The sequence below is a fragment of the Cervus canadensis genome, chromosome 32 (genome assembly GCF_019320065.1).
Source record: "Cervus canadensis isolate Bull #8, Minnesota chromosome 32, ASM1932006v1, whole genome shotgun sequence".
NCBI classification, from domain to species: domain Eukaryota; kingdom Metazoa; phylum Chordata; class Mammalia; order Artiodactyla; family Cervidae; genus Cervus; species Cervus canadensis.
The window spans coordinates 17,688,482-17,700,811 of record NC_057417.1 but is presented as its reverse complement, the minus strand read 5'-3'; the positions used below and the strand labels follow the sequence as shown (position 1 = coordinate 17,700,811).

Below are 12,330 nucleotides of genomic sequence, written 5' to 3'. Positions count from 1 at the left end.
AATTGTCAGATTGTTTCTGAATCTTGCACATCAGTCTGTTCCTTGCCAGGATGGGTTAAGAGGGGAGGACACTGCACCTCTTACAGGAACTGCTTCCTTTGTGCTATTTCAAGAATCATCCTGCCCTGCAGATAGAAATCCCTGACAGAGTTGCTAACCTGGGTCCTCCTGGCTATCCCAGAGAAGAGATACTCCTAGAATTCAGGGGGGTGGAGGTGGAGGTGGGAATGGAGGTAACCAATACAAACACACCATCAAAATCCATCAATCAGATTGCATTAAGCTTTATAACAACACAGTTTTCAGTTAGCGAGAGAAATGACAGTTTAATAACAGTTGAACAGATTTCACTCCCTCCCCCCACTCATACATATTTCCAATTTTGCTAGAACAGTTCCTGGTTCTGGAGATCTGTGAAGAGTGCTTCATGTCAAATGCTGCATTTTAATGGAATCAAACTAATGGGAAGGGACATTTGATGCAGCAGCCCTTGATGGGGGTGTCCGCGGACAGCCCTTACCCTCCCCCACCCCCTGACACTGGGTCTGACAAAAGGAGTCAGCCTGCTTGTTGCTGCCCCAATATGTGCCATCTCTGAATCGAGCAAATGAAGCGTGAGATGACCACGAAGGGGAGATGGTGGGACAAAGAGAGAGATGGTGATCGATCCCCTGTGGGTTGGGTTGCTAAAGGTTATTCATGACAAAAGACATGCCAGGCCTCTGGTCCCTGCCCCTCCGGGGGCCCTAAAGGAGAGAGCCCCTCCAATAGCTTGTCTCAGATCCATGCTGCTGACGGTCTCAGAGATGGAGACCTCCCACCAACAAGACTGGTTTTCTTTTTTCACTCCCAGAGATGGCATTCATCTTTCCCAACCTCAGAGCTCTGGGCTCAGCTGCAACTCCCTTGCTCTAAGAGCAGTCCTGTGAGCCCGATTCTAAGGAGGGCCTAGGCTAAGCTTCTCCACCACCCAGGATACTCATGAAGAGAGGGACCCACCTGCCCTTCGAAGGCTCTTAGAAGAAAGGCTTCCAGGGATGTCAGCTTTTTGTTTTTGGTGAGGAACGTGCATGCCTCTGCCTTCATCAGATGAGGAGTGAGGAAGTCAAAGGGTTGTGGGATGAGACGTTTAAGGAGAAGGCTTGAGACACCTTAAGAGGGAGGATCTTGCTCCCTAGGAGTCCTGGAGCAATCAGCCACAATTAGTATTCTGGCGAAATGCCAAAGCAGAGGTTGATAGAGCAGGGGGCCTTTGCCAGATATGGGGCTAGAACTCAGGCTTCTCAAGTTAAAGTGAGAGGTCCCTGCCCAAAGTAGACCTTCCCTTTTTCTTATCATTTAAACAAACATTCATGGCACTATCTCTGACCTTGACAGCTATTTATCCTGTCTTCAGACTGGATTAACCCATAGAAGACAAGAATTAGCAGTGGGATGCTGCTACCCAAGCAGGCCTGGTACCCTATGAGCATGCCAGGGGATCCATCCCTCTGCCAACAGCATTGGAAGCAATCCTAACTGGACAAAGAAGGAGATCTACTTGGCACCCCAGCAAGGCTGAGGCTACAGATCTGGGGGATTCAGGACTCGGGTCAGGAGCCTCCCTAGCAACTCGCCAGGCTTCCAGCCACATCGCGAGCCTCATTTGTCACCCTCTTCCTGTTCCCACCGGAAATCTTGACCAGTCATTTGGTAAAACATCATGTTGAAGGGTTTGTAGAACTTCCGCAGTCTGTGGATCACATCCGGGTCAATGCGAGGATGAGTCCGACCCTTGCTCTTGCCTAAGCACCGGGGGGCACTGCTGTCTTCTGGCTTCTTTAAGCAAGGGAACCCCTTGGTTTTGTTGAAATAGAAATGTTTCTCAGTCACAACACGCTTGAGGCCTAGAAAATCCTGTACTTTGGCCATTTCCCCGGCGGGGTCCACTATGAGTCGCTCACCGCTGACGAAGAGGATCTGAGAGAGGGGGAAATACTGGAGCCAGTTTTCCAGATGCAGAGCATAGATTCCTATTCGAATGGCGCTCCAGGAGGCGTCGATCAGCCCTAGGGTCCGATTTTTGAAGGCCAGCACCTCGAAGGTGGGGATTTCGGGTTTCTTTGACAGTGTCTGGGTGTAGTCAGAGATGGCCCTGGTCACGGGGTTCCTCACCACCACGATGAGTTTGATGTCCTTGGCCATGGAGTGGATGCGCTTGGGAGCCTCGTTTGTCACAAAGTAACTTGGCGTCTTCTCCATGGTTAACTGCCCATCCAAAGTCTTGGGCATCACATTTCTAGAAGAAGGAGGAAAACAAAAGAGTGGTTATTCCTATCCAGAAATAACTGAACTTGTCCCAGGAAACATATGATATAAACAGCTCAGTGGGGAGCTACCAAATAAAATTCATATACACTTGGAAGTTCTTTTTAGACATGTTAGTTGCTCAGCCGTGTCCGACTCTTTGCAACCCCACGGACTATAGACCCCCGAGCTCCTCTGTCCATGGAATTCTCCAGGCAAAAATATTGGAGTGAGTATCCATTCCTTTCTCCAGGGGATCTTCCTGCCCCAGAAACTGAAGATGGGTCTTCTACACTGCAGGCAGATTCTTTACCATCTGAGCCAGCAGAGAAGCCCTTTTTAGACTGTATGTCTCACTATAGTTCTGATTAAAGTATTATCATAAGAGGCAGCAAAAAGCGTGTGCATTCATTCTTGGGAATGTTATACACCTGGCATTTAAATTGCAGCTCTAGCTCTTGCCAGTTATGTTTAACCTAGTTGGACTCTTAATTTCTCTGTGTATTAGTTTTATAATCTCTGAAATAAAGATAATGATAGCACCTACTTCACATGGTTGTAAAAGGATTAAAGGAGATAATGCTTTTAAAGCACTTAGCACAGAAGCTGGCATGTGTAAGAGCTTAATAAATCAAGGATAGGATTGTTGTAGTGGCTTTTGGAAAGTGTTTGAGCTCAGCAAGACCTCAAAGGTGATCGAGCCTAAGGGTTGGCAAACCTGCCTCCTGTTTTCCTATGGCCCACAGGTAAGGATGACTTCTCATCTTTAAAGTGAAGTGAAAGTGAAAGTCACTTAGTCATATCCTACCCTTTGCGGACCCCACGGACTGTAGTTTGGATGGGGGAAAAACAAAAATAATAAGACTAACATTTTGTGGCACATGAAAATTGTATGTAATTCACATTTCAACGCTTATAAATAAATTGTCATTGGAACATGGCCACTCATTCCTTTCCGTAAAGTCTGTGGCTGCTTTTTGCATCTACATCAGCAGAGTTGAATACCTGCAAACAGAGACCGTATCACATGCAAATCTGAACACATTTCCTAACTGGCCCTTTAAGATATCATTTGCTGGCCCCTAACCTAGATGAAAAGGTCCATCTAGTCAAAGCTGTGGTTTTTGCAGTAGTCATGTATGGATGTGAGAGTTGGACAAAGAAGGCTGGGTGCCAAAGAATTGGTGCTTTCGAACTGTGGTGTTGGAGAAGACTCTTGAGAGTCCCTTGGACAGCAAGGAGATCAAACCAATCCATCCTAAAGGAAATCAACCCTGAATATTCACTGGAAGGACTGATGCTGAAGCTGAAAGTCCAATACTTTGGCCACCTGATGTGACGAGTCGACTCACTGGAAAAGATTCTGATGCTGGGAAAGATAGAAGGCAGGAGGAGAAGGCAACAATAGAGGACGAGATGGTTGGATGGTATCACCGACTCAATGGACATGAGTTTGAGCAAGCTCTGGGACATGGTAAAGGACAGGGAAGCCTGGTGTGCTGCAGTCCATGGGGTTGCAAAGAGTCAGATATGGCCAGGTGACTGAACAACAACAAACCTAGTCAAAGGGTTTCCGTGGTGGCTCAGTGGTAAAGAATCCACCCAAAATGCAGGAGACTCGAGTGCAATCCCCAGGTCGGGAAGATTCCCTGGAGAAGGAAATGGCAACCCACTCAAGTATTCTTGCCTGGGAAATCCCATGGACAGAGGAGCCTGATGGGCTACAGTCCATGGGGCAGCAAGTGAGTCGTATATGGCTCAGCGACTAAACACACAATTGTCCAACCTAGTCCAAAGGCGTCTTTATGCAAATGAGGAAACTGAAGCCCAGAGACAGGGAATCAGACAGGTTTGGTGACTTCAGCAAGTTGAGTCACATCCCTGAGCCTTATTATCTTCATCTTCAAAGTCCTGAAACTTACCTCAAGTTCAGCTGAGAATGAAATGAATGACATGTATCAATAGTGTGACATATAGTGTGACAACATCTAGCACAGAACTGGTTTCAGACATGAGATTTCTTCCTTCTTGGCTCCCAAGTTTGCTCAGTGAGGCCATGATAGGTCCCATGCCCGTGTGCTCAGTTGCTTCCTTTGTGACCCACTGGACTGTAGCCCATCAGTCCCCTCTGTCCATGGGATTCTCCAGGCAAGAATACTTGAGTGGGTTGCCATGGCCTCCTCCAGGGGATCTTTCCAACCCAGGGATTGAACTGCATCTCCTGTGTTTCCTGCATTGCGGGTGGGTTCTTTACCGCTGAGCCACTGGGGAAGCCCAATAGATCCCACACCAGGTCCTGTATCTCTTGGTTTCCTTCCCAAGGTTGCATCTCAAACCCACCCCTCCATCCCTGTTCACCTTCAGAGTGGCCTTGTCTTACTTGGGAGCTTCAAGGGACTAAAGGAGTTTGATGCTATTGGTTCTCTAATACCAATGTGGCCAGCCTATCAGTGAGAAAATGAGGCTCAAGATCCTATTATACAGTCAATTTGCTGTAGGCATATGTGGACCAAAGTTAATTGACGATAAACCTGTTCCATACCTGTTGGTACGGCAGGCCATCTGCCACCATGTACTCCATTAAGTCTATTCACTTCTGAGCCTTGCACCAAAGTGGTACATTTAGGATTACACAAGACCTCTTTGTTATGATGACACGCTTTTAAATGTCTCAGCTAATAAAACTTAATACAGACGAAGATCCCTCAGCTTCCCCTACCATAATTAAATTTATTTACTATCGCCTGTGTGGAGAAAGAATGACTTTTCTTTTATCTCTAATTCACATGCTCTGTCAATAATTAATTGCTACTGGGTTTTGAGCTTTCTCGGCAAGCACTTTTATTAGGCAAGAGGAATGTGCCTCTTGTCTAAGGCAGAGAAATTCACATGGAGTTTGATGTCGTTTGGGTATAATGATTGGGCAGTGAGCAGTTTTCAGATCAAAGCAATAGCTCTGGCCATAAATAATCATACTCATCTTGAACAGATATCGTCTCCCCAGTATTTCAAATGTCTTCACATTTGTGTGCCTCTTTGGTTTTCGTCAGATTTAATTATGTTGCTTGGAGGGGCAGTGCTAAGGAACATAGTTTTGGGGGAGTCACACTTGTCTGATTTCGGAGTTCTGACTACCCATATCACCTTGATGAAGTGACTAAACCAACCAGTATTGTTGGGCTTCCCTTGTGGCTCAGCTGGTAAAGAATCTGCCTACAATGAGGGAGACCTGGGTTCAATCCCTGGGTTGGGAAGATCCCCTGGAGAAGGGAAAGGCTACCTACTCCAGTGTTCTGGCCTGGAGAACTCCATGGACTGTACAGTCTCTGGGGTCGCAAAGAGTCAGATATGACTGAGCCACTTTCACTTTCACAAACCACTCTGACTCTCCATTTTCTCATCCAAAAAAATAGGGTTAATAAGTGAAAGTGTTAGTCACTCAGTCGTGACCGACTCTTTGTGATCCCATGGCTCCTCTGTCCATGGAATTCCCCAGGCAAGAATACTGCAGTGGGTAGCCATTCCCTTCTCCAGGGGAATCATCCTGACCCAAGGAGTGAACTTGGATCTCCTGCATTGCAGGCAGAGACTTTACTGTCTGAGCTGCCAGGGAAGCCCAGGGTTAATAAGAGTCCCTCTCTTATAGGATTGTAGAGAAGATAATACAGGTGAATCACTTTGAATAGTGTCCAACAAATGCCAGAATTTTAAAAGCTTAAGCCAGGGGCACACAATCATTGGAACAGCAATTGTTAGAGAAGAGCAAGGAGAAAATATTTATGTTTGACTAAATGGAAAAGTTGAACAACATGGAAACTAAGGAACTGATCTAGAAAAAAAAAAAAAAAAAGAATATTCTGATTCAAGTCCATATCACCATACTTCCTGATCAGGGGAGCTGCTATTAGTTTAGTTGGAGGTGAAGGAATATACTGATATCCCACTTTTAATCCAATTAGAGAGATTCTCTTATTTTTATTATGAAACTCATGTCATAGTATAAAAATACTAAGTAAATGTTGATGCAAAAAATACTAAAGATAGATATTTTTAATACATGGCCTTTTCCAGAATTTTGCCCCTCGGTATATATACATTGCCCTTTTATTTTGTTGCTTTTTTTTTTTTAGCTGCTAGGGTTTTCTTCTCATCCGGTCTCTGCTGTTGACTTCTTAGAGCTCAGTGTTTATCTTTATACTGACCTCGTTCAAATTCATCTCCTTCACTTCAGCTAATTGCTGCAGTCTGTCACGATCTTTGTGGATCTTGAGCTTTTTATCTGAAGCATCTGAGATAAATGGTATCCAGCCTGTAAGCCAGTGTATATAGGGGAGTAAGTGCATGTCTAGTTCAGTGATCAATGCAAATAAACAGTATCCAGCCTGTATGGCTCAGATGGTAAAGAATCTGTCTGCAATTCGGGAGACAGGGGTTCGATCCCTGGGTTGGGAAGATCCCCTGGAGGAGGGAATGGCAACCCACTCCAGCATTCTTGCCTAGAGAATTCCATGGACAGAAGAGCCTGGCAGGCTACAGTCCACGGAGGGTGGCAAAGAGATGGACACGACTGAGCGACTTTCACTTTTACTTTTCAAGCCAGTGTATATAGGGAAGTAAGTGTGTGCCTAGCTCGGTGATCAATGCAAACAGCAATGAGCGGAGGGGGGCTAGAGAAGGCAACAGAGAGAGTAATGGGGAACAGAGATGCCTAAATGGCTTTGATTATCATGTTACAGATGGATACCACCATGCATTTGAGAAGAGTTCCTGCACTTGGGGCACATATGGGAAAACCATCTCATATGTGGAATCTAGGAAAATGGTACAGATGAACCTATTTCCAGGGCAGGAATAGTGACACAGACATAGAGGACCGATATATGGACACAGGGTGGGGGGAGGGGAAGGTGGGATGAATTAAGAGATTGGAATTGACATATATACACTGTTATGCGTAAAATAGCCAGCCAGTGGGAAGCAGCTATATAGCACAGACAGCTCAGCTCAGTGCTCCTGTGATGACCCAGAGGGGTGAGATGGGGGTGGGAGGAAGGTCCAAGAGGGAGGGGATATATGTATACTGACAGCTGATTCACTTCAGAAACTAACACAACGTTGTAAAGCAACTATACTCCAATTAAAAAAAAAAAAAAAAGACAACTATTGTGTGAGATATATAGGAATTTTCGCCAGTAACTAGGTATCCAGTAGATGCTCAAAATCAATGAAGGAGCAGACCCCCCTTTCCAAAAAAGATTCTGAATCAGTTATACTCATTCATTCTTTCCATAAATGCTCACATCCATAAATGGCAATATACTAGTGAACACAACAGACAAGGTCCTTTCCCCCCACAGAGCTTCTAGTATAACTGCTACATCTGATAAAAGGAGAGTTCTGTATAGTATCACATAAATAACTATTTTGATCAAAAGAGCAGGTGTTATTACTTTTCACTTTTACAAAGAAGGAAACAGACTCAGAACCTAAAGATACTTTTTCAAAGTCTCACTGGGTGAGCTTATTCTTGGCTCCTAAGCTCAATGGCCAAGCAAACATCTACCACCAGCTCCTGGCAAATAGCAGGTGCTCGGTAAATATCTGTTGAATGAATAGATGAGTAAGCCATTAGGCTCCTGTTCTAAGGCAAGCCTTTGTTGTGATGGCTTTTGTTGCCCCAATCTCACCAATTCTCAGCCCTTATCCCCTCACCAATCTACTCACCCGGGTCCTTATTTCAGCAGCAATTTCTTTACCTAGAAATAGCTAGATATTTCTAGATATCTGTCTGTCTGTCTATCTATCTAGGTATTTCTAGATACAGCTATTTCTATATCTAGAAATAGAGCCTCCCTATTCCTAAAAAAAAAAAACAACAACTAGAGGAGACAGCTCTCTAAAGTGTAAGACCAACCCCTCCCCACAAGGGCTTTGCATCTTATCTCCTTCTACCTTCTCAGGAATTTTTCATCCCAACTTTCCTTCTCTCTCCTGGTCTTAAGTAAGTTCTTCTTGGCTGGATCTGACATTTCACCAAGCCCATGCTCTCACATCTTTACGTGCTTGAGGAACGGGGAGGTGACCAGTCGTGCCAGAGGGGAGTGAGCAAGGCTAAGGAAGTAGGGAAACAAGGTCGGGGTGTGGAGGAAAAGACCACGAGGTTGAGGGCGGGGGCTGCTGTTCATATGGGCCACGGGCAAGACATTGGGATTTATTCCATATGTGATGAGGAACCACTGGAGAACAGGAAACAGGAGAACGTAAGCTTTACATTTTAAGAGATCTTTCTCCAGCTGCTTTGCTGAGAACTCACAGGTATGTGGCAAGAGCAGAAGGAAGGCTGCCTGCTAAGAGGCCATTGCTGGAGGGTAGGTCAGAGATGGGGGTGCAGGGACGCAGGTGGAGAGGGCAACCCAGGAAGTAGCGTTCAGAATTGGGATGGCTTTAAAAAGTAGGGCCAATAGTCCCTCAGGATGGGTGGGATGTGTGTAAAGAGAGAGTGTCTTAGAAGACTCCAAGACTGTTGGCCTGAGCTGATGATTAAGTAGTAGTTTATCAACGTGGAGAACCCTGGAAAAGAAGCCAGTTTGAGGGGAAGAAACCAAGTCTGATTTTGGACTTGTAATCTGAGATACTCACATGGAGGAGTTGATACCGGAGTCTGAAACTCAAGGGAGATGGCAGTTGGAAGTGGACATTTACATCACGTGTTCACAATTTGCCAGAAAAGTAGGGTGAAGGAATATCAGAGTCTCTTTAGCTTCACTAGGAGAAGGTGGGAAATGATTTTTGCCTATCTGGGGAGTCCTTTTGAAGAGACACAGGAGACACGAGTTTGATCCCTGAGTCGGGAAGTTCCACCAGAGGAGGAAATGGCAACCCACTCCAGTATTCTAGCCTGAAGAATTCCATGGACAGAGAAGCCTCATGAGCTACAGTTCAAAAGGGTCACAACGAGTCAGACATGACTGAGTGACTAAGCACACACTTGAATAGGAAAAGTGTTGATAGACACTGATGTGCAAAAAGAAATTTTAACTCCATCACCAAGATTTTCACCAACTCCTTTGAATTCCCAGGGTCTCTGATAACTTTCTGTGTTACACAGCTTAAAATAATGTCATCATATGGTTAGGATAATGTCATAATGAGAGAAGGAAATGGCAACCCACTCCAGTATTCTTGCCTGGAAAATCCCAGGGACAGAGGAGCTTGGTGGACGACAGCCCCAGGGGTCCCAAAAGAGTCAGACATGACTAAGCAACTGAACAACAGTTAACATCACAATATGGTTGGTTCCCATCCCCTCCATGACTAAGCTCAGTTTCTGGAAGACTTGGGCAATGTTTCATTCACCTGTGTATCCCCAGTGCTTGACACGGTCCCTACTGCATGGCAGCTGCCCCATGATGATGTGTGGGTTTTGGAAGAATGAATGAATGACATACAAGTGGAAACATGATCCTTGGAAGTCAGGAGAACTGGGGCAGTTTGGAGGGCTCCTCTAAGTAGGTTTGTGGTGCATGGGGTTCAGCGTTTCTGAATTCCACATCATCTCCTGTCTGAAGGACCCTGCACTGCAGCAGGGACCATATGGTGAGAAAACACTGCATCTGTGCTTGGAACGGCTTGTTAACAGTATCTGGGGTGCCCAGAGCAGCCGCGACATCGGCATCAACACACCATCCCGAAGCCGAGAATTATCCCGCAAGATCACGCAGTTGCTCTCACAGCCCCAAATGTTTATGAGACACAAGCCAACAGGCTCTCCAAGCTCCCCCACCTCCGATCTGCCGGTGGGGGTAGTGGGCTGGGCACAAGCCCCATCCGGATGCAGGTCACCATCTGGGGCAACAGCTTTAACAACAGAGATCCCACAGTAGTTATCAGGTGCCATTTACTGTACGTGCTGTTTGGAGGCTGAGTTCAAATCCTGATACCAGCTCCAGGTCTCCAAACACTTTCAGACCCCGGGCTCCACATCCTGGTGGTTAAAAAGCACAGACTCCGGATGAACCGAATCTGGATTCAGTTACTGTGACAGAGCAGATCCTTTCCAGCACAGACCCTCCCCATATCCTTTGCTTTAGTTCCTCTCTGAAGTCCCTAGATAACAGTAACTGATGCACATTTCCTGAGTTGTTTTACAGATGTTAAAACTCCCAGCAAATTAGATGTTAACTATCAATACTAGATAACCATGCGCACACAGCCCCCAGGCTTCTCAGAGCCTAAGGACTGGTAACGTTAACCCCTGTGATGCTGCCATCTGATTGGCTCATACTTTACCATCAGCCAATCAGAGAATTGTGCACAAGCAGATCACATACCCTGTGATCCCCCTCCCTCTCTCAGCCTTTAAAAATGCTTTCCTGAAACCCCTCTGGGAGTTTGGGTGTTTTGAGCTCTAGCTGTCATGGACTCCTTGTGTGCTGCTGTGCAATAAACATTGCATTTTCCTTCCGCACAACCAGCAGCTGGTGTCAGTAGGTCGGTTTTATTTTGGGTGGGTGAGTGGACCTAAGTTTGGTTTAGTAACGTTATTAGCCACTTGACTCTGGGCAAATTACTAACCTAATATTTTGGGGCATAATCTGGGGGAAAAAAAAAAATAGCCGTCATACTGATAATACCTATTTCATAGGGATTCCGGGAAGGTTATATGAGTTCATGGGCTTCCCAGGTGGGGCTAGTGGTAAAGAACCTGCCTGCCAATGCAGGAGATGTAAGAGACACAGGTTTGATCCCTGGGTCGGGAAGATCCCCTGGAGGAGGTCATGGTAACCCAATCCAGTATTCTTGTCTGGAGAATCCAATGGACAAAGGAGACTGCAGGGTTACAGTCCATAGGTTTGCAGAGTCTGAACGACTGAAGCGACTTAGCACACACGCATATGAGTTAATATCTGAAAGCATGCCTCACAGATAGTAAGTTCTCAATACATTAGTTGTGAATTTTTTTAAAAATTTTCTTAAAAAGGTACTCCTATCCTCCCCACTTTAGAGGTCAGGAAACTGAGACTCAGTGAAATTGATTTGTTAGTCCCAAGTCACAATAGGTGGAACTGAAATTCAAATCCCAGGTCCATCCTGCACATTAGCCCAAGCTCTCAGTTACTGCCTAGCAATGCTTCACCAAAAAACAGAGGCTCAGCAAAGTTACATGACTGGGTCAAGGTCACTCTGATGGTAGGTGGCAAAGCTGGATTTTGAGCCTCATTATATGTGTTGTAAAGGTGGGTTGTTACTGACTCACCACTGGGAGTTACAGAAACCCAGGCCAGAAGCCCCAGAAATTCTTGCCAGATCAAACTCCATCATTTAATTTGTGATATCTCTCTCTGGGGCATCATCAACTGAAGCAAATGGACACCATCATGGATGCCGAGGGAGAAGGTGATCACCCATATAAGATGTAAAGAGTCCATTCTCTCTGGAAGGGTCAGCAGTTGAGCCTGCTTTTGGCTTGCCTGAATCAGATGTATACAGACACCTCACATTTTCCCAAATGCATTATCCAGTGGGATAAATGGTGCATAAATGAGCAATATTTTCTGATCCTTCCTCATAAACTGTAACTCAAGAGAATGGTTGCTAGAGCAAGGGCATGAGGTAGGGCTGTCTCCTCTGCAATGAAGAAAGAAACTTAGAAAGTCAGTCGGGTACCTGCTACTTGCCCAGCACTGAGCCAGACAATTTCACGTATTATGCTGGCTCAACCTCACCAGTGCCATATGAATCCCTGTGCCCATTACAGAGATGTGGAAACTGAGTCCAAGAGACAATAAACCCTGCTCCAGACCACAGAGCTAGACCCTTTTCTGCCTCATCCTGTTGGAGTTCATGCTGCTTTTCAAAGTCAACTTTTATGAATCTTGAAATCCCTGAAGGTGAAAAGTCAAACCCTTGGGAAACCACATTTCTTATAAAGAAGACCCAAGAAAAGCAGCCTTTTCCAGGGCCATGTGGCTAAGGACCACATTGAAGCTGAGAAAGAAGGGATCCTGAGTGAGAGCTCTGACTTAAGAACTAACTTGCCAAATG

The 12,330-nt window shown here is 45.6% G+C and overlaps 1 protein-coding gene across 1 annotated transcript in view; it reads right to left on the bottom strand.

Annotated features, from left to right (window-relative positions):
- Positions 1-260: 260 nt before the first annotated feature.
- The window catches only part of HS3ST4 (heparan sulfate-glucosamine 3-sulfotransferase 4), a 471,763-nt gene continuing 459,693 nt past the window's right edge, over positions 261-12,330 (bottom strand). The window contains exon 2 of the mRNA XM_043456579.1: positions 261-2,278. Within this exon, the coding sequence (XP_043312514.1) occupies positions 1,642-2,278 (637 nt within the window). The 3' untranslated portion in view covers positions 261-1,641. The remainder of the gene's footprint in view (positions 2,279-12,330) is intronic.